Below are 27,822 nucleotides of genomic sequence, written 5' to 3'. Positions count from 1 at the left end.
TCGCACCTAAAACCTCCCATAAGCATCAAAATCGACCAAAACCCCCATAACAACACCTCATATCCTCTTTCCACAATTGAGCTCAAATAAACATATGAAAAACACTTATTTCAACACTCGTTTAGATTTCAACCCCTCACATATCCTATATTTTTTTTTTAAGAAATGATATTTGTACAACTATTTTTGACAACTTTCTCTCTAATGCTTACATTATATTTTTACTTTCTCTCTCTATTGCTTTGGTTTTTGTGTAAATATTTTTTTAAAAAAATTATAGTTATCTCAAAAGTTGTCAATCATTCAAATAACACAACTATTTTTTTTGGGTACACCATTTGTTTTTAAAAAAGTTTTTTTTTTCTTTAAAAAAAAAGTTATTTTGTTTTATAGTATTTTTTTTTTTGCGGTGGCTGGAATTTGAACCTCAGACTTTGTGTATTTTATGCATTGTTCTAACCAATTGAGTCTATCAATCTATATTATCTAAATTTGAAATAAAAAATCTTGTAACAAAAAAGTTTAACTTAGTTTTTTGGAGAGGAGAATGCCCAAAAAAATTGCATATCCTCTTTTTAGTCAAAAATGAAAGCAATATTATATAATTTTGATTCCAATTCCAATAAGTGGTAACGAAAAGCATTAGGTCGGTCCTTGTTTGATTCAACAATACAAACCCTAATTAACTAACTAGCGTCTCTTTTCCTCGCTCAACAAGGTCTGCATCCGTTTTCCTTTCATCTCAGTTCAACTAACTACATTCAATTATACTCTCATACCATTTTTATTATTTATTCTTCATAATTTGCAGTTAGTTATGATGGAATTTGATTATTTAGAGAAAACTGTACAAAATTCTGATGATAGAGTTCATAGTCGAAACTCGAAGAATGACGATGATGATGATGACGATGATGTTGATCATTGGTTCAAGCATTCAAAATCTAAGGGCAATGGGGATAGGAAGAGAGATAGGGATAGAAGGAATCGAGGGAGTGAAAGTGAACGAGAGAAGGAGCGCTCTCAGCGAAGGCATGATAGCAGAGATAGAGATAGAGAAATCAGGTATTCTTACCTATTTAACATTTATTCTTTTAACTGCTTTTTAGGTTTGGCATATCAAACATGGAACACAAGACATTTAAGAATATCAGTTTCCAAGGGTGGTGGTATAATTAGTTATGCTGTTCAACAGTCTTAAGGCTTATGAACATTGACCTTTAGTTTCTAGGAACTCGCAGATATGGTAGAGCGATCATCAGGTGCTCTTTCTGGCAATTGGGCCTGGCATTGGAATCTTCTTAAGTCTTGGGTTTCAAAAGCATTGCAATATTTTGGGGTGGGGGCAGTTTGAATGTTTGCTGTAGCAATTTGTTATCCCCACCCCCTTTGAACTTAGTTGCCTAATTGCATTTGTTCTGTTGCAGAAATGCTGTTGAGGGAGTAATGGGCTATGCTTAAGAGAAGCAATACATCTTCTGATGCCTGTGGGCAAAAACAATGTTCATTTGGCTACATGTTGGTCACAGTTTCTGTTTTTGCATGTAATAAATTGGTGTTTGTTTTGATTAATTAAAAGATACTAGAATTTAGAAGGTTCTCCGATCAGTGTCCTCTTCACTTTTACATCAATTAGTTCACAATTTCTTTGAGAGAATAGCTTCTAAAACTATCAAATGAAGCCCACATATGTCTGTTGTTCATGGGTAGTCCTGGGTGCTCCTTTGAAACATTACTTTTTTTTTTCCTCATTACACCTTTTGCACCTAGCTGTCATTGATGTGATAATAGCCTTTGGTTTTAATAATCTTGGATTTTAGAGATTTATCTACTGCAAGACATGAATTTTCTTTTTTGGTGTCTCATACTGTCCTGTGGCTGCTGATTCTTATCATCTTTAATCATGTCATTGGTGACATCTTCTATAAAACCATGTTCATGTATGAAATTGTTTTTTTTTTTCCTTATGCTTGTGATTTCGATAATTCAGTATATATAAGATTTTAACAGGTTTCGACTTAATGCTATTAAGTCCCTCAACCTCTTGAATTGCCATCCATCCAAGTTGGCGATGCTGTTCCCATATAACTTTTTTGTTTTTATTTATAAAAGGTACAAAATCATGTGTTAATAGCAATTGGACGACATACACTCCCTTTAATTACCATTTCCCACAATCTCCAGGTTTGATTCTTTTAAATTCAAGAAACAAAGACATCAATTCAAAACTATGTTACCTGGGGATTTCATGTTAACTTAACCCTAGTTCCATGCAGGCCACTGTCAAGTGAAATTGGGCTTTATACATGTAAAGACAATTTGTTCTCATGTTGCAAATTTAAGGAACCTGAAAATTTGTGTTGGGAAACTATGGTTTATCCAATAATTTGTTACACAAATATTTTATTATTTTTTTTCCAACCTAAACTGCTGTTAAGAGTTTGCTTGTATATTCCTAAAACTTGGACTATAATTATGTTCTGTATCTTGCAGACGGCATAAAGAAAAAAAGGAAGAAGCAGCAGAACCTGAGTCTGATCCTGAAAGAGATCAAAGAACTGTGTTTGCTTATCAGGTAGTACATCTGGAATGTAAATTATAATTATGTAATAACATGATATGTTTTATTCATACATTTACTGCCAGATCTAATCTTGAAAGCATTTTCACAGATTTCTCTTAAAGCGGATGATAGAGACGTTTATGAGTTCTTCTCAAGGGCTGGCAAGGTTATAATATTCCATATTTCCATTTACTTTCTTTGCTAACATCAACATTGAATTCTTCCTTTACTGTGGTTGGCATTGATCTTGGAGTATAATAAATGAAAAGGAAGTTGTATGTTATTAGCAGAAAATGATCCTTGTCCTTTTGACCTTTGAAATATATGGTTTGCGAGACATGAAATGTATTTTTACTATTTATCAGGTGAAAAATTGGAAGAAAATCTATTATTGTCAATAACTCACAATTTAGTTTCATTTCATTAGTGTTAAAGAGTTTTACACACCAGTCAGTCACCTGGTGCCTCATGTTTGGAAAACATCAATCGCAAGTGGAATATTATAGTTATCATAATATCTCAACTGATGAGTTTTTTACTGTTGCACCCTTTTTTGTCATTCAATAAACCATTTGTTCTTTAACTTTAACCTTCTGGTCTATTACTGATTTATTTCCAGGTGCGAGATGTTCGCTTGATTATGGACCGCAATTCAAGACGTTCTAAAGGTGTTGGGTAAGCATCAGATAACAAGATTCGATATCTAATTTTGAAAATATTTTCTAATCAGATAACAAGATTCGAAAATATTTTCGGATTATGTAACCTTTCAATTGGATATGACTTACCGGGAACAAATATCTATTCTAATCCATTTTAATACGTTAAGTAAAGGTTTATGATTACTTAGTAATCTTTGCGTTTCTCTTTCTAATTTCATAACATCAAATCTAGCACAATGCCATGCAGATTTACTGCGTCATATTAATCCCTGATCCAAATATGTAGAATTTCTAATTTTGCAGAATTCTAAAAATTGTTGGTTTATTCAACTCAATGTAGCTTTTGTCGGAATATTTTGTTCACCAAAGTTTTCTACGTACAGTAATGTAATTTTATATTTTTTTCACCAAAGCAATGATTTACGTTATGATTTGTTGAATATGCGGGGATTCAAGTTTCTCTTCTTCTCTATTGAATTTTTTCATTTATCATTTTAATTTGTTTTTGTATTTTAATAATATGATATAAAATTGAGTATTTAATTAAAGGTGAAAACTCGGATGCAATCATGTTTTGTAACGTTTTTTGTTGTTGCATTTTTCAATCATCATTTTACAAATTCAATCATGTTTCTTACTAACAGAAAAGAGGTTTTACAACGTTTTTTGTTGATGCATTTTTTTTTATTGAATCGTCATTTTAGGTCATTAGCACTACCAAGTCATTTTAGTTCCATTTTATTCCTGAGTACAATTAACATATGCGCCAAGGCCTATTAATTCTATTTACTTCAAAGTGTCATTTTGAACCATCAAATTGACATCACAATGTCATTTATGAATTGTTATTCTATTTAATAAATTAATGAAAGGTCCTGATATTTGTACTTTATTTTCTGCCTTCACATTTGCAGGTATATTGAGTTCTACGATGTCATGTCTGTCCCCATGGCAATAGCGCTTTCAGGTCAACCTCTTCTTGGTCAACCAGTGATGGTGAAGCCATCAGAAGCAGAAAAGAATCTGGTTCAGTCTACAGCATCTGTTGTTAACGGGCCTTCTGGAAATTTAGGCCCTTATTCTGGGGGTGCAAGAAGGCTCTATGTTGGTAATCTGCATTCCAGTATTACTGAAGCTGATCTTCGTAGGGTAAGCACATCTTGTTTGTTTTGTCCTTGGATAATTTGCTGGTGCATTTTATGATTGATTCTCTAGAACTGGTAGACAGAAATGGATCCTTATCATATGATGCATTGTGGAGAGTAGAATGAGATAGGCTCCTGGACTGAGTGCTTTTATGCTCCTTTTAATTATTTGAAAGTCTGGAATTACGGTACTTTTCATTTCCATCTTTGCTTCTAATTAGTTGCTTTACTCTTTTTTTCACGTTTGCTTGTTTAGGTGTTTGAAGCATTTGGTCAAGTTGAGCTAGTCCAGATGCCTCTTGATGACATTGGGCATTGCAAAGGTTTTGGCTTTGTGCAGGTGAATCTTATAGTTACCTATTTGACCAAATTATTTGTATCAATTTTTTTTTTTTTAAATTTTTAATTTATAAATATCCTTATATTGATTAGTTGTCAATATCTTTTGTGGAAGCTGCTTTCAATGAATTAAACTGAGGGAGAACTTCAATTTGGACCCAACCTAGTATTGGGGTGTTAACGACAATGTCATAAAATTCTATCGTGAATGTAGTACATATAGAAATAAAATATAATTTGGCATTCATATAGATTACGTAAGGCTTGAAAATAAAATCTCTGATGGAGATGTTAGGATTTTTCTCTTAAGAAAGTTGATGGTCTATCTTTTGAAGCAAGTCTTGAAAATTGGATTTAGATAAATGGTATACAATTCTCATGGTATATGTAATAAACAATATCAAAATCTCTTATGTTCACACACACCAGCTATTTGAGAGCTTTGAACATCATGTGTACAAAAGTTTAGCTTTGATCATTAAAAAAGTTGAGTCTAACTTGAAGTTTGAACTTGATTTTTGGCCGAACAAATGAGCTTTATTAAGCATGTAATGAATTTAGCTCAAATATCTCACACTGATTGTAATTATCTACTCATGAATAAAGTGGCAGCTGCTACTTGGTTATGATGCTAATCTAATAATATATTGGTCTATGTATGATATGCTCATTGCATTTGTTTCGGGCAGTGTAAAGTTAATTGTATCATTTGCGTACTGTAGTTTGCCCGCCTTGAAGATGCAAAAAATGCTCAAAGCTTGAATAGCCAGTTGGAGATTGGTGGGAGGACAATCAAGGTACTGTTGATTTGCTTATAGATTTGAATTTAGTTGGCCTTCTTTTACTAATATTAGGCTCTCAATTTGCTGAATGTAAGTTCATATTAAATAAAATTTATAGAATGTTCACTACTTTAATGTGACAGTGAACAAACAGCTCATGACCAGTTTAATTTGTATCTTGATTTTGTGGTATATCTAACTACATTATAGATTGTGTATAATGAACTAGTTAAACATTCTAATTATCACTGTCATGTTGCTGGATTGACTCTATCATCAGGATTCTTGATGAAATTCTAGGACCTTTCATATAATAGAGTATATTTTTGCAATTTTTTTTTCACAGGCTAGTGAATCTGATATTCAACATTATTTGGGGAGGATCTTTTGATTTTTCTACCTATATTTAATTTACATTAGGCAAGAATAATTTTTGTTTGTGCTAGAATAGTGTAGGATTTGGAACTGGAAAATCAGGAAGTGTAGTATTATTCACTATGGATCTGCTACATATATCAGTGTGATCTCAATATGATAAATTTGATGTGCATAGTAGAAGAAAATAACGGTATATTTTATTAATAAACTATCAAGCAAAAGGACATTCTTGGATTACATTATAATCAGGAAACTAAAGAATTGAAAGTAGCAAAGGAATCCTTTCAATATAAAAATGGAAAATACATAGTAATGAAATATCTCCCCTTATTTAAAGTATGGCTGGCTCCTCTCCCCAGCCTATACTCAGAAAATTCTCTCATGCCACCCGACCAATCCCCACCTCTCCATTACATGGAAATGATCCCCTCCCTAAATATTCTCTCCCATTCCTATGCCTTTCCTCCTCCTCACATGGACTTGTTAGCCCACTTTTCCTGGTGCATTGTTCTCCTCGTGTTGGGTTACACCAGCACCATCTCTGTGCTTATTTCATATTCCTTCTGTGATGAAGTTGTGTTATAATGGGTCTATCACAATAACAGAAGGCAGTGTGCTGAACTTTTTTGAAACAGGAAAAATTAAGAAAATAGATAACACACGTATTTGAGAGGATCGGACTATGTCTCCTTTTCCACTCACATCTATCTTTTCTACTCACCCTGTTCTTCCCTTTCTAATCTCTACAAACTTTAGTTTTCATTTCTCGCTTATCTGTAACATGTGTATTGGTGGTTTGGTTATTACCCTTCAAAAAAGAATTGGTGGTTTGGTTATTACTCGTCTAAAATTTTCAGCATGATTTGTCGACTTCTGATTCTCCACAACCCCAATCCTTGCTTCTAATGAGATGCAGAAGTTTAATTGAGGCCCTGCTAACAAATAACATTATAGATTTTCAGAAACTGTTGGAATACTATTATGATATTAAGGGTTATATATCTATACGTGAGTTTGGTTTTGGCTTGAACTTGCTCTCAGAAAGTGGATATTCTGCTGACATTTGTTACGTAGACTAGAGGATCTAAATTGGATGACCTGTTGCTTATTTTTCACCTTAGGTATCAGCTGTTACTGATCAATCTGGAATGCAAGAATTCGGTGGAAATACTGGTGATATTGATGATGATGAAGGTGGTGGATTGGTAAGTAATATGTTCCTCAGAAAAATTGTTTTAGACCTCTTAATTTTTTTTATCAAATTACACACATATCCTTTCTATTAGAAATTGTACACTGAGCTCTCCTAATGCATTGTAACAGCCACATTTGGTAACAAAACATTCACATTTTGTTGTACATGTGAGTAAACCTGGTTACTCTATTTTTATTGGAGTAGTTTAGGCTCTTGTTTGTCATATATTAGCAGTTAATCAGTGTTGTTTCACCTTATTTCCATATTTAGTTGGTTCTCTCGAAGATGATGACGATTTCATTAATTTATAAGAGAGTTACGTCTGAGGAATATTACTAGTTTGTATGATGATATATTATCTAGAAAATTAATGGTTGGTAAATACTACACATGTTTCAGAAAAATGGCTGATTAAGTTCTCTATAGTAATTAGTTATTTCTGTATCAGCATTTTTTTTTTAATCTTAGTATGTGTTTGTTTTCAATTCTTTTCGTCGCGCGGCACGTCTTGTGTCCCATTTTCCGTGAAAACAAGAAGCTAAGAATTGTAGCTTTAAAAAAACATGAGTTTAGCCTCATCCACCGCTGTTCCAAACATACTTAGTAATTTTCAGTGATAAAACCCAACTGTCCAAGGTATACCATTAGTCGCCCTGGTTGCTTACTTTTTTGCTGTTAGTCTTTACATGGTTTTCAATTTCAACACTTCTTGTTTATATTGGTATCATGCTTGACTTGAAATGAACTAATGAAGCATAGTCTTATTAAATATACACATATAAGAAGTCTCTGCGCCTTCTCTTTCAACAAGTAACCAATTTCAATGATCTTGATATTCAACAAAATCAGTGAGCATTTTATTTTGTTAGCTGCACCTGTATGCTTGTCTCTGTTTGAAAATTGGTACTTTTTTGGTTATGTGTTTTCAAATATAAATTAGCTTGAAATGAAGTTAGTTAAATTTATATTCAACTATATTTCTATGTAATCTATATTTAAAAAATGGATCCAACTCTTGGACCCTGTGATGGTGAGTGCTTCACAGCACCAAGTTGCCCTTTTCATAAATTAATTTGAATTATCTTTTCATACAAACCTATGTTGTAGCTGACCTTTCTTAAAGTTGTAGCTGACCTTTCTTAAATTTTCAGTCCTTGAATGCCTCTTCCCGAGCATTACTCATGCAGAAGTTGGATCGCAGTGGCATTGCATCAAGGTTTTCCCCCTGCCATTTTGGTTTTCATATTTTAAGATCAATGTATAATCTTACCTTCTGTGACTTTTTTTGAAGTATGGTTGGTTTGCTGGGAAATTCTGTTGTCAACAATACAGGCCTTAATCTGCAAGCAATGGGAAGCATACCGGCAGTAGCTCTTATTCCCGCCCCAGGAGTTGGAATGCCAGGTGGAGGTCTCCAAATTCCAATGCTGACAAGTCCTACTATTGATACAATTGGCACTCCAAGTGAATGCTTATTGTTAAAGAATATGTTTGATCCGGAAGATGAGGTGGCTAAATTGCTCTCCCATACTCGGAAAGTTTTCCCCATACTTCTGTTATGTCTAATGATATTATTGGCATTGTGTGATGCAGAAGGAACCAGACTTTGATTTGGATGTTAAAGAAGATGTTGAAGCAGAATGCTCTAAGTTTGGGAACTTAAAACATATATATGTTGATAAGTGAGTTAATCAGTAATTCTTATGTTCCTATGAGACTACAAAATCATGACATTTTCATTGAATTATTGTTTCTGTGAGCAGGAGGAGTGCCGGATTTGTCTACCTACGATTTGAAAATACCCAACCTGCAATAAGTGCACAGCGGGCCTTACATGGAAGATGGTTTGCAGGGAAAATGATCACTGCAAGCTTTATGGTACAAATATGATCGGTTTTATTTTCCTTTGTTTGATTTTTCTGGATATTTTACGTTTTCCCCTAACCAGAAGTTTAATAAATCCTGCATATGATGGCAGGTGCCCCAGTTATATGAGGATCGATTCCCAGACAGCAAATGAGTTATCGGGGGTCCATTGGAATGATAGGGAATCCTGTGGCAGAAATTAGCATTCTCAGAAATATTTGAGATTTTATTTTAACAAAGTTATGTTATATACACCCCCACCACATGGAACTTTGATTTATCTTATGACTTATAAGAAGTTAAAAGGTGCTGCTTTTAGGAGCTGCAGTTGCCATACTTCACCTGTTTTGGGCGGATATTGGTTTTATTAGTTTGCAGTGATATTGGGACATGTTTTGTGAATTCTATCTAGTCTAGTAACAGTAATGTAATTCATCCTCTGACGGCAATTACACTGAATATTTTATGTATCGTAATTGGTCCGCACTGTGTGGCCTGATTATCATAAATGAACCACAATCGAGTGAGATTATCTCAAGTATTAACTATACATGTGATGTCAAATTAATCACTAGACTAGACTTAAAAACAACAAATAAATAAATTTGATCCTCTCATTGTTAAGAGGAAATGAATTGACGAGTACCAAAGAATGTTTGAATTCCTGGTATTGGCCATAACTTCAACCCACATATGATGCTTTTCGTAACCTGGATTGTCGAGCATTATTAAGATAGTAAGATTGTCAGGCCCTCCCAAAAAGTGGACAAATAAACTATGTCGGTTTCATGGATGATTAAATATTATATTCTATCATGGGCGTCACAATTACGAAATTAGGAATAGGATGGCACATAAACATATTTTACGAGAAAATACGTACGGTATGGCGCTTATCGTAAGCACTTGGGTCACGATCTTTGTCAACTAGTACTACTACTAAATATATCTTATTCTGTGTACGTAGCGTAGCAGTAGCAATCCTTAAAAGAAGTACTATACAATCCTAATATTTGATATTAATTAATTCATCATATAATAGGTAGAAGGGTTGCCTAATTTTCACTGGATCAAGATTACTCTCATATCATCATATATTTTAATTTGTTTGTAATGGAAACAACAAAAATATTTGAAGAAGAAGATGTTGTGATTGTGGGAGCTGGAATTGCTGGCCTTGCTACTGCCTTAGGACTTCACAGGTACCAATTCTATTCTCTTCATTATAGTGATGTATGTGCGCATGCATACATATTCATTGTTATCGTTGGCAGGTTAGGTGTAAGAAGTTTGGTATTGGAATCTTCAGATAGTTTGAGAGTAACTGGATTTGCTTTAGGAATATGGGAAAATGCTTGGAAAGCCTTGGATGCTGTTGGTGTTGGAGATATCCTCCGCCACAAACATATACATCTTTATGGGTATTTTGCACATTACCAACTTAATGTTTTTGATATTATAAAAAAAAGTAAATCAACTTAAGTACTTGAATTGGGTGCAGGAATGTGACTACTTCTTTGATTACAGGACAGCAATTAGCAACTATGTCTTTCAGGGACAAAGGAAAGCTGTAAGTACAAAATTGTATTATTGTATCTATAATATTTCAAACCAGCATGTTTTATTCAATTTGATGCGAAATTCTTGTCGTGATGAGTGTGTTTTGCGATCTATGTAGTGAACTACGAAGTGTTAGAAGAAAGTTATTGTTGGAAGCCCTTGGCAATGAACTTCCAAATAGCACCATTAGGTACATGTCAAAAGTCGTTGCTATAGAGGAATCTGGATTCTTTAAAATACTACATCTTGTTGATGGAACAACCATCAAAACAAAGGTAAACAATATGTGTGACATGACATAATGACTATCAACCTTGATTTTGCTTTAACTGATACATGAGTGTAATTTGTAATTTAAAAGGTATTGATAGGATGTGATGGAATCAACTCTGTGGTTGCAAAGTGGTTAGGCTTCAAGGAGGCCAGTTATACAGGGAGATATGGAATCAGGGGTTTCGCAGAGTTGGAAAACAATCACAGTTTTGAGCCTATGCTTATGCAGTTCTATGGCAAAGGTTTTAGAGCTGGAGTTGTTCCTTGTCATGAGAAAGGTGTTTACTGGTTTTTCACTTGGACTCCTGCCACCCAAGGTGTTTACTGGTTTTTTGAGCATGTTGAAAGTGAATTCATTGCTTAAATCCAGAATGGTCTTATTTTTAATGTTTGAAAATTAAACATTCAAAAGTATTTTGACCATTCATCAACTTGACTTGTGTTGCAGATAAGGAGCTAATGGAAAACCCTGCTAAACTGAAGCAATATGTGTTAAACAAGCTAGAGAATATGCCAAGTAATGTTATATCTATCATAGAAAAAACAGATTTAGATGCTTTCCATTCAGCTCCATTGAGATATAGACATCCTTGGGAGCTTATAATGGGAAATATTAGTAAAGGAAATGTTTGTGTTGCTGGAGATGCTTTACACCCTATGACACCTGATCTTGGTCAAGGGGGGTGTTCTGCTTTAGAGGATGGGGTGGTTTTAGCAAGGTGTCTAGCTGAGGCCTTGTCCAAAAAACAAAAGGAAGAGGAGAAATACAAAAGAATTGAACAAGGGTTGAAGAAATATGCAAAAGAAAGAAGATGGAGATGCATTGATCTTATTACTACAGCTTATATTGCAGGTGTTATTCAGCAGGCTGATTCAAAATTTGTTACATTTTTTAGGGACAAAATTTTGGCTCCATTACTAGCTGGTCAGTTATTCAAGAAATCTGGTTTTGATTGTGGTAAACTCAATTAGCCCTTAATTAGTGACACACTTGCCTTGTATAATTATCAGTACACAATGTCGCTTTTCTTTTTTCCATGTTAAGGAATTTGAGTTGCCAATAGTTTTCTTTCTTCACTATTATTTGATGATGATGATCAAAGTTGGACATGTAAGGGTTGTAGTCAAAGTCCAAACTCCTATCATAAATAATGAATGGTCTTGTAAAAATAAAAATCATAATGAATGAATGATGATAATTGATCCCTCGATTTCTTTTTAAGTGTCGTTGGTAAATAAAGGTGAATAAAAAATTAATACCAACTTTGAAAAGATAGTTAAATATGAATAAACAATTTCTTTAAATTTGACAATTAAAAAAGAACATAGAAAGCAAATTACTAAGAAGTATTGATTGAGCATGTGCCTTTCATCCAATCATTTTATACCATGTTATGTTTTTATGTAATTTATTTTAAAATAATTCAAATTTTTTAAAAAAATTGTTTAAAAGTATTAGTATCCAATTAAAATTTAAGATATTTAAGAATTTACTACAAAAAAAAAAAAAAAAAAAAGATATTTAAGAATTTTCAAAAATCAAATGATATATGAATTGTATACATATATATATACGGTATTGGAGTCCTTGTGAGCTTAACTCAGTTGGTAAGAATAATACATAATATATGCAAGGCTCGGGGTTCAAATCCCGACCACCACAAAAAAAAAAAAAAAACTAAAAGTTGTTAAAAAAAATTCACTAATAGAAAAGTTGTTAAACTTAAAATAACATTTATTTAGGAAAATAACGTATGTCATGTCGTCATGAAATGAAATTATTGATGGCATATCAGTGGTGTTGCATCACCTTGACCTTTGCCCAATTATAATATACAAACTTCTGTCCATCATCCTTACCTATAGCAAGCTTCTGTCCATTCTATTTCTATTATAATAAAAACTTTCAAGAATAGTAATGGAAACTGTGATTGTAAAAGATATTGTGATCGTAGGAGCTGGAATTGCTGGCCTCACAACATCCTTGGGACTTCACAGGTACTCTTTCTCTCTACATCTATATAGTGATCATATATATTTTTTTAGAACAATGATAAATATACACCCTAGACACTAATTTGACATTCCACCATTGATGATGGTTTATGGTGGTCAGCTGAAGGCAGAGCTCCGATGGCCCAAGTTTGATCGATTATGGTTGGCCGACTGCTACCATCATTAGTATTATAATTTTTAAAATTTTGGATAAATAATTTTAAATAATATTTATTTTTAGGTAACTCCGGTGTCCACAAAAAATTACCTAAAGATTTGAGTCCATTTATAATTGTGAAACTTTTTTGGATGACAAAACTAATCCTCGTGAATACGACATTATGGACCTAGGAGATATTACTCTACTATTAGTGCGAATTATTTATGATCATTTTTGTCCATGATTAATTTTGATGTCAAATTTAACTGACTAGTTTTAATGGGGTCTTCAATCTCGATCACATTTTTTTCATGTGTAAGATTCGAACTAAGATTTTGTTTAGGAGAATCAAGTCTAATTTTACTAAGATGAACGCATGATTGAAATTGATCCATCTATATGATTGATACTAATATTGATTATTGCAGATTAGGTATTGAAAGTTTGGTATTAGAATCTTCTGATAGCTTGAGAGTTGGTGGATTTGCTTTAACGGTATGGGAAAATGCTTGGAAGGCGTTGGATGTTGTTGGTGTTGGAACCATCCTCCGCCACCAACATCTACAACTTCATGGGTAAGTACAACAAAAACTACTACATCTCTCCCTATTGCAGTTTCAAAAAATGAAAAAATAAAAAATAAAACTAAACCCTAAAGATCAGATTTATAAAATAAAATGCATTTTAACCTCAAATCCTTTTATTATTAAAAAAACATCAAATCCTTTTATCAACATTTTCTCATCATCTAGTTACTTGTAACCTCATTCTTTAACATGGCCTATTAGCACATATAAGTCCAATATTTAGCTGTGGAGAAATTTTCTAAAATTTTAACAACTTGAGAACTATATTTTAACATCTCTCCCTTATTACAAACTTTTATACATTGGAATCGAACACACACTACGCATCAATTATTTGCGACAGACCTCAATAGTCCTTGATACAATTTGATAAGTACAATTTAATAATTAGTTTGAAACGTATTAAAAAAATTAGGCAGTATACTGCATTTGTTTCTTGTGCATATGTGGATGTATATTTTAAAATATTTCTTCAATGAATAGACATTTTGGTTCTATATAAGTCCGTCAATTTTTGAACCTAAACAATAAGACAATTAGCCCTTCAAATTTGAAAAAATAAGTCAAACACTGTTTTTTTTCTCTTCACAATATAACCACAGCTGGCCTTTTAAATATTATATATGCCTTAATAGTTAATACCTCAAGTGACGACTCAATAGTTAATTTGTTTCTTGTGCATGTGCGTGCATGCATGTACATGACAAAATGCTATAAACTCTACTTTGATCATCCGAGTTTGTATAGGAAAATGTTTTATATATAGATATTCATATACACATTAATTATCTTGAGAGAGAAATAGAGAGTGGTGAGAATAAAGATGCTATAAGATTGATGATGTGATACTAAAATATATTTAAAGAAAGGGAAATGCTAACCGGTGTCCCCGGGACACTGGTTAAGGATATGAAAAAGTAAATTATATAGTAGTTAATGTATTGAAATTGTGTAATTAATTTATAATAAAGTCAAAAACAGTTTCCTTTTATGGTAATAATTCCCTTTTATGGTATGCTTAACCAGTGCCCCAGGGGCACCGGTTAGCAGGACCCTTAAAGAAAATAGGATGTTGAATTAATGTGTTAAGAAGTTAGACGTGTTTAAATATCATTGTCGGTTTATAGTATTAATTATCCATTATAACATTGCCGGAACCCGAGGGTGGGAAGGGGGAGCCACGACCACCCCAACTTATGCCTTGGAAATTACCACAATGTCCTTCAATTAATATGAAAATTATCAATGTCATTTCATTTCCTCTTCTCCTTTCTTCTAAATAGCAGATTTAGAGAGTAAACAATGGATTTGTTGACATTAAGTTGTGGTTTGTCTTCCGAGGATAGATATGTACTCTTGTTGAAAAATATTATTCCATGAATTTTAGTGATCAAGAGAAGATTAATTTACCATTTCATCTTCAATATTTCCTTTTTGATGCTCGCCAATCATCAACTAATCAAAAATTATGTTCATATTTGACTGCCAATTGACAAACCAAAAAACACTTCTTGATTGATAGGTTGTTGTGTCTTATTATGACTCTTCCTGTTTTTACAGCCACAATTGAAAGATCTTTTCAGCAATGAAAATTATTAAGTATAAGTTGAGAGAAAAGATGGGATCTGAGTTTCTGGCAGATAACAAGTCAGTTTATATTGAAAGGGAAATTAGTGCATGTATTAGTTCCGAGTCAATTATTGATGATTTTAAGTCACTCGAAAAGCGTAAAGTGTCACTTTAAGTATTTAATGATCGACTTTATATATTACTCCCTCCGTTTCACAATACTTGTCCATTTTAAAGAAATTACACATACCAAGGAATCAAATAAATGTTGTCATTTTTGATGAAATTCTTTGTGTTTTTTCTATAATAATACCCTTACTCGTTTATTATTTCATTATATTATTTCTCTCTCTACAATAAATAGGTAAGGGTATTATTGATAAACTAATAATTAACGTTGCATTGAAACTTGAAAGTGACAAATAAAGTGAAACAAAATTATTCTCTAAAATGGACAAGTATTGTGAAACAGACGGAGTATGTAGTTTAAATTTTGAATGATCGATTTTTGATTTATTACAACTTAAATGTATTGTATGCAATATAATTTATATATTTTAGTTTATTTTGACGACGGCCACCCAAACTTTTATATATTAGTGATTTGACCTTGCCAAGAAGAGGCTGAAACGAAATAACTTGAATTGGAGTGCAGGAATGTGACTACTTCTTTGGTTATGGGGCAACAGACATCAACTACGTCTTTCATGGACAACAAAGGAAAGTAGTAAGTGCACTGAACATATTATATAGTCTTTCACGCCATACTTTTATAAATTTCTACTACAATTCTAGAAGTGTTACAATTTTTCTAAATAATATATGCCTCCATTTTATTATTTTATGGATACCTTTGTTAATATGTAGAGGACAGTTGTTAAATTTGATATGAAGTTCTTACCATGATGTATGTTTTTATGCTATAGTGGAGCCCGTGAAGTTCGGTGTATTGGAAGAAATTTATTGTTGGAAGCCCTTGCAAATGAACTTCCCAATGGCACCATTAGGTACATGTCAAAGGTTGTTGCTATTGAGGAATCTGGTTTTTCCAAAATACTACATCTTGTTGATGGAACAACCATCAAAACCAAGGTAATTAAACAACCATATATATATATATATATATATATATATATATATGTGTGTGTGACATTTATATATGAAGATAAAAACTTCCTTTGAGAGTTCAAGTTGTTAGTCTAATTAAAATAATTATTGTTTGCAATTTGTGGAAAAGGTATTGATTGGGTGTGATGGAGTAAACTCTGTGGTGGCAAAATGGTTAGGGTTCAAGGAAGCCTCATACACAGGGAGATATGCAACCAGAGGTTATGCAGAGTTGAAGACCACTCACAACCTTGAACCAATGTTCATGCAGTACTTTGGCAAAGGTTTTAGGGCTGGGGCTATCCCATGTGATGAGAAAAGTGTTTATTGGTTTTTCACATGGACTCCTATTAACCAAGGTGAATAATACCCTTTCTTTTCCATATACAAATTAAATATTTTGTTTCAACAAATGTTTTAAAAATCAAATACAGAACGACATTAATACCCACCTAATCATAGTTCAATTTGTTCAAACGGCAAATAAAAAATAAAAAAGTACTAATAAAATGAAATGGTTTCAACCAAATTATCGGGATTAAATCAATCCGATTATTAATCTAAAAAATGAAATGATTGTGCACTTCATTTGCTTACAGATAAAGAGCTAGCACAAGACCCTGCTAAGCTAAAACAATATGTGTTAAACAAGTTAGAGAAGATGCCAAGTGATGTTAAACATTTCATAGAAAACACAGAATTAGATGCATTTCAATCAGCTCCATTGAGACATAGACATCCTTGGGAGCTTATGATGGGAAATATTAGTAAAGGCAATGTTTGTGTTGCTGGAGATGCTTTACACCCTATGACACCTGATCTTGGTCAAGGGGGGTGTTCTGCTTTAGAGGATGGAGTGGTTTTAGCAAGGTGTTTAGCCGAGGCCTTTTCGAAGAAACCAAAGGAAGAAGAAGAAGAAGAAGAAGAATACAAAAGGATTGAGGAAGGTTTCAAGAAATATGCAAAGGAGAGAAGATGGAGATGCATTGATCTCATTATTGCAAATTATTTTGTGGGTTCTATTCAGGAAAGTGGTTCAAAATTGGTTAACTTCTTCAGGGATAAAATTTTGGCTACATACTTAGCTAGTCAGTTATTGAAGAAATCTAATTTTGATTGTGGTAAACTAAAAAATAGCCCTTAATTAGAGTAGTGACACAATTATCTTGTATGATATTTTTTTTTACCAAAACTTATATATATTGTATAATGCTTAGTCCACAATGTCGCATTTCATCTTGCCGTTAATTAAGAAATGAGTTGTGTTATCTAAAAAATGCCTGAAATTTCAATATACATTGTGAAATGCTTTCTATTGCATTGCAGTGGGAAATCTCCTAGATATCTTTACCTGACAAAATGACATTGACAGTTCAAGCCATAATTTGAGTTAACTACCTTTGCTTCAATTTCATGTTATGCAAAACCTCCATAAATCATAACTTGATTTTAATGAACTTTGGATTTATAAAGAAAATTACAAGAAGTTGGATAAGAACGAGTCTTAATTTAAAATGTACATACCTCAATCATATTTTATTGTGTTGCTATTCAACTTTTCCCATGTAAAATAAAATTTAAACAAGATAATCCGATAGTGAAAGTTGGTAAGGAGTTGTCTCTCCTTCAATGCCGCGGTTCAACTCCTGTTGTTGTAGGAACCTATTTAGTGGGTGATTTGTTAGTATCTTTATAAACGTTTATTGAACCTTAATATATATGTGCTTTGATCTTGGTGAGTCCCTAAATTCAACTATACTTTACATTTCACCAAAATCTAATAGTCAAAAATTGCTTACGTGGACGTTTATTGCTAAGTTGTTAGATCCAAATTAGGATCATTGTTCAATTCTAATCTGAAACAAATTTGATCAATTAATTGTAACAAAAAAAATCAATTAATTGATTTATAATGTTGTTGAAGAAATATTTATTTGTAAAATTAAGATTGAATTGAAAAACTATAACATGAAAATATATGTAAGTTATGTAATCATGTTTGATGTCATAAATACCTTTTTGGACCTTTCATCTCAATGTTAAATGGTCATGTAAACATTTTTTTTAACAAAGTCGGAAAATAACCAATTTAGAACTAAAAAAACTAAAATGACTAATCCATTAAACGTTAAATTTAAAAAACCCCAAGATATATTTCCAACATTCCGCTTTGTATGTAATGGATTGGTTACAAAAATATTTTTCATTCCAAATCAATGGGGTGAATACTATCTGATTAGATATTAGACCATCCCTAAAGGAAGGATCTTCAATTTAAGATCCGGTACATATTAGGTACTTCCATTGGGGAGAAATTTTTATGAAGTCTTATAAGACCTAGAGTTTCACTTAAAACCTTCTTAAGTGGAACCCATACTTTTTTAAAATTAAAAAATTGAAATGTAATGATAGAAAGTTATTGATAGTAGATTAGCGGGTCCCATTTAAGAAATTTGTGTAAAATACTAGGTTGGAGAGATTGAGTATTTATTAAGTACTACTATTAAAAAAATTATATATAAGTGATGCGTACATGCGAGTTTCATTTAAGTATCAAAAAATGAGCGACTCCATTGTGGATGTTGTTAGTCATGATGCTAAATCATTTCATAACAACAATTTGTTAAATTTGAATTTGAATACTGCAGTTGGAGGAGAATGAGGCAATAATTAAGTTAAAAATGATGATTCTTCTGAATAATGAACGATCACAATATTTCACAAAACAAGTATCGAGATTTGGCGTATAAAAGATATCTTCGACAATGAACACAACTTATTTTGTTTTGTTGGGATGATATCATACATGTTTCCTAGTGAATTATCTTTCATTTTTTTAAACTGTTTATTTTAATTTCAATCTAATGACATATTTTAATACTCATTTAATTTTGGTTGTCAAATGAGGACTTTTTTGGTTGTCCTATTCTAAGAGTACCACAATTACAATATGCCAACTATTGTAAGGCTATCCTTGTTATAGGGTATTTAATGCTACTATCTTAACAAGTGATAGTGAAAGAATTATAAAAAATAAAAATAAAAATAAAGTATAAAAAAGAAATAATACCAAATTTGTCTTTTTTCTTTCTTTCTATTCTTAATTGTTTAATTACTGTCCATTAAACATGCTGATATATAACCAAATCCTTAATGGCCCATAAAAAGACTTGTTAGTTGTTACTACACACTATCTTGGGAGGTAGGTCACATATTTGTGTGGCAACTATTGCATGAACTGTCCGAAACTCCCACAATGATATTGTCTTTGTTGGATGGACTTTAGAAATTTTATATAAACTTTTTATGACTCAATCACGAAGTCCTTTTACTCATGTTCAACCCTCATGAGTACTGCGTTTGCATATGCATCCTAATCACGGTGAAACGATCAGGAAAATTTATATAGTTCTTTTAAGTTAAAATTTTAACAGACTGTCAGACTATAATAGTATTTTTATATGTTTGTATCAACATTAAGGTAAATAGTGTGAAACAGATCAATTATTTAGTGAAGTATATATCCAACTTTTATAAGATATTTTTACGGAGGGTATACGTTAGTTGATTATGATGAAAATTAAATACAGATACAATTAACTCAGTAGGTAAATGATATTGTATAATATATGTAAGGATCGGGATTAGAACTTCGGACACTCCATTTATACATTTTAAATGAATTTTTAGACACTAAGCTATTTAACAAAAATGACAAAAAAAGTGGTGGAGTTTTTTTTTTTTTTTTTTAATGAGCAAATGAGGTGGAGTTATAGAAAAAAAAAATGAGACAACTGATTCTTTAAGTTTTGTCTGAGTGTCAAATAGGCTCAAACTTTATTCAGAGAGTAGGAATTGGATTTGATATTTTAGGTTTACAACACACACTTGCCACTAAATCTTTGAAGAGGTTTATGGAATGTGCATATATAGAACTATAGTGAAATTAAATGTGATCATATTTATGGTTTGAATGGGAATTTGATAGAATGCTTTATGATCTCTCTTTAATATCTCATTGTTCTTCTAATTCTCTAATTTGAAGGAGAGGGTTTGGGAGAGGGGAGAAGAGCAAAAGAGAGAGATAAATATTTCCAAATGGACGTACGGACTATCATTTATTTCATTTCCCTTCCTCATTCTTTTCTTTTCACACAACTTTTCCCTCCTAAATTTCCAAATAGATTTTAAACCGTTGGAATGTCTAGATATCTTTTTCAATAAGTGTACGTATTCAATTTTTACTTTATTTTATTGTTTAATACTTTGATCCATTTCATTCTTTTTTTAATGTCCAAAGGTGTCAGATTGATAAGTAATTAACACAAGTATAACATTGTTTAATATGGAGATTTGGAGTGAGCTCTTTTGGACCAGCATTACCTCCGGATGCATGACGATGACAATACAACCATCATCGATTAGTTTTGTGACGACTCTTTCATATGTTTGTGGATGACTAGTAATAATAAGGTGTTCCAAAACTCTACTATGATTGTTTAAGCTTCAATTATGTAGATAAATCACCAAAGGGTTGTCTGTTTTTTCCCGTCTCTTCTGGTAGTAACGCTTCTTTGTCCATCTCTTGGACCCCTGTGACTAGTGGTTGCTTGAAGCTTAGTGGGGTGAGGATGGTGCAATGAGACTACAACAAGTTGTGGGGTTGTAGCTCGTGACCATAATCAGAATTTTTTTTGTGTTAACCTTTCGGTTTTTAAGGGTATGCATGAGTCGTGGTAATCTAGAGTTCATCCAAGAATCGTTTCATCCAAATGATTTAAAGGTGGCCGTGTGATTTGTGTTAAGATAGGTGTTGTGCAAGATATCCTTATTTACTGCTGGTTTTTATGATTCTTAATATCCTTACAAGAGTCTATTTATATAAAACGAAGTTATTTATACACCAACACTTGGCATTTCAAGATATTCATGTATCTTCTTAGAAAAAAAAAAGAAAAAAAAAGAAGATATTAATATATCTATTGTCGACAGATAAAAATGGAAACATTTATAGGTAGAAACTTTCGGTTTAAACTTCCTAAAAATAAAAAAGGAAGTTGAGGTTGATGATGATATCAAACAACTATTTCAAAATGGACAAAGAAACAATGGGTTGTTAAGAGCAATAATCAATCACACTAGAAGATAGAATTTCACCATATAATCTGTTAACACTTTATGTCTCAATCGTTTGCTCTTAGAAAATATTCCTATCTTGACAAATAGCATCGTGATTTATTAAATGTCATGAGAGATGACAGTTTTCCCAGTTGACACGTAACAAATAGTAAATCATTATCTTGCCTGTCCCAGTATTCCTGGCGTTTGTATCCATGCTTATTACCCGCATTTAAAAAAAAAAAAAAAAAAAAAAAGACAATAAATAAGAAGAAAAAAAAAAATCTTACTTATTACTCGCACTTTAAAACAAAACGACAATAAATAAATAATACATCAGAAGGTAATTAAAATATAATCTAAAATCTTTCAATATTTTCATAAGGTAATTAAAGTATAATCCAAAAATACATCAGAAGGTAATTAAAGTATAATCAGAAAAACAATGTCACTTGTTCAATATTTTCTACAAAAGTTTTATTTCTCTTGTTACTATTTAATTAGCACAAAATTACTCGAGTGGCGGAGGTCGACGGAAACTGTTGTTTTGGTCCCTACCTATCATACCCCAAATTTTGATCACTTTTCTTTGTTCTATTCATTTTATTCGTATTTTTAAAGCTGGGAATTTTCGTTGTTTCAAACGAAATTTCAGCAGAAAGGTATTTTGAAATACCTCATTCTGGTTACCAAAAGGTACAATTTTACTTATTATTTCATTTATTTGATCTTTATTATTATTTAATGCTATTTATTTACTTTCTTTTTATTTTACACTTTTTATGTTGTTTCCATTTTTCATTAATGTTTTTTTCTTTTTTTTTTGGTTACTAATGTTTTTTTCTTTAATGTCACATTTTTTTTCTTCTTCTTTCTTTAAAATATTTAAGTCCATTTTCACCGGTGATATTAATATTCCTTTTGTTTTGTTTTTAATGTCCAAGTTTAGTCCTGTCCACATGTCACATGCTCATTGGTCCACTAAACCAAAATCCTATTTTACAGCAGTAAAAATACTGCTGCATTTATTGCAGTCAGAGAGGAATCACTGTACAGAGACTGACACTGCAACCGCACAATCACTGCACAAACCCTAAATTCATTCCTCTCTCCTTAATTTTCAGATCAAAAATCACAAAATCATATAAACACATCATGAACTCTCAAGAACACTAAACCATTTTTTTTCCAGAATCCTTTTTTAACAAAACCGAACAGTGATAAATCGTCACACAAACCAAAACAGCCACCAATTCGACTTTCACAACCAACAATCACAAATCACATTAACTTTCTCGTTTGCGTCCCATCCTCAACGATCCAGAACCTTCATCACTGTCCAGAAACAAAACAGATCGAAGTTCAACATAAGCATACCAAAATTGTTTCCATTCGTAACCAAACGCGAGGAGAAGAAGTTTGTATCGTGGAAGAAGGAGGAGCTGATACGAACCGTATAGAAAAGGTAAAAGAAGAGGTATTTTCGTTACTCATTTTTGCTCAATCTGAAAGCTAGATCTATAAGTTTTTGTTAAGATTTTCCAAAATCTATGTTTAGATTCGGATTCAGAAAGAAAAAGGAAGATGAAATTTGTGTTTTGTTTTAAAAAAGAAGGCGGTTGAGTTCGCCGGCGCGGCGGCGTCGTCTTGTTGGGCCGGCAAGCCACCGCACAGGAATATTGTAGGCAATCGGAGAAGAAGCTCTTTTTTGCAAAGCATCTCTCTCTAAAGGTTTACTTAGAGAAAGGTTTTTTAGTTGGTGACAACTAGGGTACCCATGGAAGAATGGTGGATAATTTACCTCAACTAATACACATTAACCACATAAGCACATTTTTAAGTGGTATCCATGATCTATCTTGACCCTACCAACAAATTGCTCATTTTCATTGGTTGGTTGGTAAATTACCCACCATTCTTCAAAGGTAATTTAGAAAAAACCTTTTTAGTTTATGTTTTTCCTTAGTATAATTTGCTTTTATAGTGTATTTGTTTATTTTAATCCAACGTATGCAAATTCTTGGTGTTTCTATGCATCCTCAGGGCTAGGCCGTTCGATCTGAAATCCAACGGCCGATGATGCTTCTATTTTGTTCAAATATGCGCGCCTGCTCATCCTTCTTGTTATGCACCGTTTTTTAAACCATCCCATCTATCATCTGACGGTCTCTATATTCTTCCGTTTCTGACCTTTGGATCTTTTGATCCTGCGGCTGTGATGAGTTTCCCTGGAGTCAGATCTACACCTTCTGATTCATCTGATGGTCCAGATTTGTCCAGTCTAAGCACAAATTTTCCTTTAATTTTTCTCTACAGTTTTACTATTTTAACCACTGTTTTTACTTTCTGCACCTCTTTTATTTAAAAAATATTTCTCTAAAATTTACAAAAATATTGTGATTTTTTTAAGGAAACTTCTACGGTACAATCACAAAGTGAGATGTACCGGTACTCCTGCTTCATAATTAAATAAATTAACGATCATTTTTTATGTAATAAACATTATTTTTCAATATTTATATTTTATAGAACATTATTTCATAAGAAAAAACATCATTTCATTGTTTATAAGAATTATAGTAATTTTTTTTACATATTATCATAAAAAATAATGAATGTTCTCGATTATTAGTGATAAATATTCAAAAAATAATAATTTTATTTTGTTGACATTTTTGATGAATAAGATTTAGTTATTATAATTATAAATGATAAAAAATAATATTTTTCTTCAAAAAATAACTTATTTAACTATTAATTTAAAGAGTGGTGTACCGGTACACTCAAATATATTAGGTGTACCATAGAATTTGCCTTTTTTTTTAATTGTTATTTACTGTTTTTTTATTGTTTTTACTTTATAATTGCATTATTATTTAGAATCATTTCATGCATATTTTAATTTCTTGTCATTAATTTTTAGTGTGTATTTAGGAATTGATGTAATTTAATTTGTGCACTTTATTTTTCTTGTCGTTTATTTTCTCTTGAGACTTTAGCATGTATCTAGGTCCCTTGTAAATATCCATAAATGAGAAGTGGCACCGACACCACACTTTATTTTTACCGTTTTAAGTCATAACTGTGATCGAGGACCGAAATGAGTTAGTGACTATTAGGTTAATGATTAGACTTAAATTTTTTCTTAAAATCAAACTATTAGTAATTTTAGGTTCACTTACTTGAGAGTTTGCTTGGGATCCAACGTCCTTTGTAAATTTCTCGCTTTTTTTATTACGTTACGTCGTTGCGTTTAACTTAGAAAAATCATTTTCCAAAAAAATCAAATATGCAAAACGTCAAAAATATTTTCTTAATAAACCTTGGACTTTAACCCCAAGTGTTTTCCTTTTATTTTCTCAATCAAATGCTTAATCAATTTAATATCCATATTAGACTTGAGTTTCTTGTAATTAAAATTTGACCAACCTCATCTTATTTTCTCTCATGCCTTGAGGCCTCTAATCTCTTCTTAAAACCTGTTTTCCAAAATTGTTAAAATCAATCTAACCCACCAAAAAGAACCTTTTTAGGTGAACTACATTGGTTTTGATCCCTTTCTTTTAAGGGTATGTAGCCAAAGAAGTTAATCCTTCCAAATCAAATAAAAATAACCAAAAACATACTTCTTCTCCCCCCATTCTTTCACTTAGACTTTTAGGCAATAATTTTTAAATAAGCAAATTAATTTAGCACAAGATAAATTAGGCAAGAGGTTCCTATGGAGTACCGTAGACGTTTAGGGTGCTAGCATCTTCCCTTCGCGTAATTAACCCCAAAATCCAAAGTCTCAAGGGTTTTTACTCACGTTTTCCCTTCCCACGAATAAAAGTTGAGAGTTCAAAGATTGACGATTCGAATCAATTAATGGTTTGATATTCGAAAATCACGAGCACACTACCCATCAATTTTAATGAAAATCTATTTTTATTTTACGCGTGAAACCCAACTATTTTGAGTTTTGCCTTAGATAAACATAGAAACAATAAGAAGCAGTACTTGTTAAATTGATCTCTGTGGATGCGATATTTTTTATACTAAAACCAACATAGCCGTATATTTGTGGCCCTATCAGATAGCTAAAAATGTTGCATGGGAAGAATAAAATTGGTTGTGTTAGGGTTTTATTAAGCGGTGCAAAAGTACAACGGGTGTGAATAGGAAGAAGCATACGTACAAAAGAGAGTTTGAGGAGTAGGACAAAAAATATTAGCAAATGAATTTAATATTGGTTTTTGGATCAACATCAAAGGTTTTTGCAATAATTCTAAATTCTAAAGGGAATATATTTTTTCTCAATTGCACCTTTTTTTTACATTGTTAATTGCCTTTCTGACTTGTGCTTGTAATTATATATGTTTAAGAGGTTTTTGGCCTAATGCTTCATTATTGCCAATGACGGTGAGAATCTATCTTTAACACAGTTCTATCATGTCCCTAAGGCAGGGGGGCCATAAATTTACTCTAGAGGCAAATGCTCTAAGGTTAATTCAATTATTCAACGCCTCACTTTAGCATATTATTCAACTATAATCACCACAATGACCTTGAGTTCTTTGATTTGGTGTCAATTGCAAAATGAATCAACGTAGCCATCCATCATTTATGCGATAAACATTTAAACAAACTGATCTGAAAAGATATAAATATAACAATATATACATTTATGGCTAAATACTTCTTTTTCTTTTGACAAGAAATACGTATTCTTTTGAACCCTTTTTGTTTAATTATTGCAAAGAATGTTATAATTAGTATTGTAGTCGTGGTGCAAAATTTAGTGCTCAGTTAACAAGTCGTGTGTTAAGATGATTATAGCCTTTTGCTTCTTTAATTTTTAGTTTGCTCAGCTGATAATAAGATGATTTGTTGACTAACTTGTTTAGAATGATCCCTTTTTTTTTTTTTTTTATCAGATGATTATGCTAAGAAATAGCAGATTGTCTTATAGCCACAAGTTTCTAGCATAGTTTTAAAAACTAGTTCCGTGATCGACTCGGTAAAAATACCAAGTCATTGAATTATTGGTCGAACCACTAAATCATTGGTCGAACTGCATCACTGAATCAGATTGTACCGAATGATTCGGTCATATAACTTTACATTGAATTGAACTTAACTAGATGATTTATATTTAAAAGTTAACTATTACTATAACATGTTATAAATCACTTAATTTGCAAATAAATAGATTCCCTGAAGAAAGAAAAAAAAAGGTTAATTAAGTTTTTTGTTTCTATAAATATTCACAGTTCTGTTTTTAGTCCCTACAAAATAAAATCACACTTTTTAGTCCCTATAAAATTTTTCATTAGAATTTTTAGTCCTTATAAATTTTTCCATCAGCACTTTTAGTCTCTGTAAAAAAAATTCATCAACAGTTTTGGTCCCTAAAATACTTAAGGAAAATGTCAGAAGGACTAAAAAGTGTGATTTTATTTTGTAGAGACTAAAAACAAAACTGTGAATATTTATAGGGACTAAAAACTTAATTAACCCAAAAAAAAAATTATAATATGTAATAATAATATTTTTTTAAACATAACATTAGTATGTTCTTTACTTTCAAAAAAATAAAATAAAAATTAGTATGTTCTTTCAAAAATAATTTGTAAATATAACTCTGCTACATATAGGGTACCCTTACATACATGTATAGTATATTTTAGACTGTTATACAACAAACATGATGGTGCAGTGGTAAAGCCTTTTCACATCCGACCTATGTGGTGGAGCCAAAAATTTTATAAAATTTGAGCAAATTTTTTATCGTAAATTCACATATGACATAATATATATAAAAAGTTATAAATCGAAATAAAAAAGATTCATTATTTTATCAACAAAAATACAATTTAAAATAAAAGAGATAAAATATAATCTCTCAATAGTGTGCTAAATAAAATTAGGAACAATGCCTAATGGTTATCAAAATCAAAGAAACCGATGTGCAGCAAACAGAAGAAATACATAACAGCGGCAGGAAAAACAAAGCAAATTCCAATACACAACTTATATCAAAAACAAATATCCAATACACACATGAATAAAATAAAATAAATCATATTTTAAGTACCTATAAATTAATAGATGCGCATGCGGATAAAATTAATTGGATTTAGTAAAATTATTAACACATATAATAAAATAAACATTTTTAAGTACCTGGACTCGCATAAATCCGTTCACATTATTAAATCTAGATTGTCTGGTTGGCAAAGTCGGTTCCTATCTTTCGGTGGTCGTTTGATTCTACTAAAGTCCGTCCTGACTGCTCTACCTGTCTATGCACTTTCCTTCTTCAAAGCTCCGACAGGAATCAGTGATAGACAGATGGCTCTGGTTACCTAATCATGATGATGGGTATTCTGTACGTGGAGTCTATGACATGCTGACATCACAGGAGCAGCCCCAGTTACACCATAATATGGACTTAATTTGGCATAAACAGGTTCCTCTCAAAGTATCTATCCTTGCTTGGCGACTTCTGAGGGATCGGTTACCTACAAAACTTAATTTGGCA

General features: G+C 31.9%; 3 protein-coding genes across 9 annotated transcripts; all 3 read left to right on the top strand.

Moving 5' to 3' along the window:
• The first annotated feature begins 588 nt into the window (after positions 1 to 588).
• On the top strand, positions 589 to 9,468 carry LOC112417170 (RNA-binding protein 39). Of its 5 annotated transcripts, none has more exons than XM_024772334.2 (15): positions 611 to 718; positions 840 to 1,065; positions 1,428 to 1,518; positions 2,494 to 2,575; positions 2,673 to 2,729; positions 3,183 to 3,238; positions 4,140 to 4,374; positions 4,627 to 4,710; positions 5,432 to 5,506; positions 6,991 to 7,074; positions 8,216 to 8,280; positions 8,356 to 8,572; positions 8,658 to 8,746; positions 8,828 to 8,942; positions 9,043 to 9,468. In XM_024772334.2, the coding sequence occupies exons 3-15, from the start codon at positions 1,454 to 1,456 to the stop codon at positions 9,082 to 9,084; spliced, it is 1,266 nt and encodes a 421-aa protein (XP_024628102.1). In that variant the 5' UTR covers positions 611 to 718; positions 840 to 1,065; positions 1,428 to 1,453; the 3' UTR covers positions 9,085 to 9,468. The 5 variants fall into 5 exon arrangements, with proteins under 5 accessions (XP_024628096.1, XP_024628102.1, XP_024628112.1 ...); XM_024772344.2 differs by having other exon boundaries at positions 1,428 to 1,544; XM_024772328.2 differs by lacking the exon at positions 1,428 to 1,518 and having other exon boundaries at positions 589 to 718; positions 812 to 1,065.
• A 164-nt stretch (positions 9,469 to 9,632) lies between these two features.
• On the top strand, positions 9,633 to 11,974 carry LOC25485628 (monooxygenase 2). Of its 3 annotated transcripts, none has more exons than XM_024772360.2 (6): positions 9,633 to 10,132; positions 10,210 to 10,351; positions 10,458 to 10,500; positions 10,609 to 10,765; positions 10,852 to 11,080; positions 11,212 to 11,974. In XM_024772360.2, exons 2-6 carry the CDS (start codon positions 10,282 to 10,284, stop codon positions 11,733 to 11,735), a joined length of 1,023 nt encoding a protein of 340 aa, XP_024628128.1. In that variant the 5' UTR covers positions 9,633 to 10,132; positions 10,210 to 10,281; the 3' UTR covers positions 11,736 to 11,974. The 3 variants fall into 3 exon arrangements, with proteins under 3 accessions (XP_024628128.1, XP_024628126.1, XP_024628123.1); XM_024772358.2 differs by having other exon boundaries at positions 10,205 to 10,351; XM_024772355.2 differs by having other exon boundaries at positions 10,205 to 10,351; positions 10,432 to 10,500.
• A 629-nt stretch (positions 11,975 to 12,603) lies between these two features.
• LOC112417167 (monooxygenase 2) lies at positions 12,604 to 17,424 on the top strand. Its single transcript, XM_024772322.2, has 6 exons — positions 12,604 to 12,761; positions 13,347 to 13,493; positions 15,730 to 15,801; positions 16,001 to 16,166; positions 16,312 to 16,540; positions 16,781 to 17,424. Exons 1-6 carry the CDS (start codon positions 12,682 to 12,684, stop codon positions 17,323 to 17,325), a joined length of 1,239 nt encoding a protein of 412 aa, XP_024628090.1. The 5' UTR covers positions 12,604 to 12,681; the 3' UTR covers positions 17,326 to 17,424.
• The last annotated feature ends 10,398 nt before the right edge of the window (positions 17,425 to 27,822 follow it).

This window comes from Medicago truncatula, chromosome 1, assembly GCF_003473485.1.
Source record: "Medicago truncatula cultivar Jemalong A17 chromosome 1, MtrunA17r5.0-ANR, whole genome shotgun sequence".
Classification (NCBI taxonomy): Eukaryota; Viridiplantae; Streptophyta; class Magnoliopsida; order Fabales; family Fabaceae; genus Medicago; species Medicago truncatula.
Note: the sequence above shows the minus strand (reverse complement) of the source record. Positions and strands in the feature narration are given on the sequence as shown.

Coding starts and splice junctions, on each gene's coding strand:
- LOC112417170 (XM_024772328.2), top strand. CDS start 818: ATGATGGAATTTGATTATTTAGAGAAAACTGTACAAAATTCTGATGAT. Junction 2,730..3,182: donor TCTTCTCAAGGGCTGGCAAG/GTTATAATATTC, acceptor ATTTATTTCCAG/GTGCGAGATGTTCGCTTGAT. Junction 4,711..5,431: donor AAGGTTTTGGCTTTGTGCAG/GTGAATCTTATA, acceptor TGCGTACTGTAG/TTTGCCCGCCTTGAAGATGC.
- LOC25485628 (XM_024772355.2), top strand. CDS start 10,044: ATGGAAACAACAAAAATATTTGAAGAAGAAGATGTTGTGATTGTGGGA. Junction 10,766..10,851: donor GAACAACCATCAAAACAAAG/GTAAACAATATG, acceptor GTAATTTAAAAG/GTATTGATAGGATGTGATGG. Junction 11,081..11,211: donor TTGGACTCCTGCCACCCAAG/GTGTTTACTGGT, acceptor CTTGTGTTGCAG/ATAAGGAGCTAATGGAAAAC.
- LOC112417167 (XM_024772322.2), top strand. CDS start 12,682: ATGGAAACTGTGATTGTAAAAGATATTGTGATCGTAGGAGCTGGAATT. Junction 12,762..13,346: donor ACATCCTTGGGACTTCACAG/GTACTCTTTCTC, acceptor TGATTATTGCAG/ATTAGGTATTGAAAGTTTGG. Junction 16,541..16,780: donor ATGGACTCCTATTAACCAAG/GTGAATAATACC, acceptor ATTTGCTTACAG/ATAAAGAGCTAGCACAAGAC.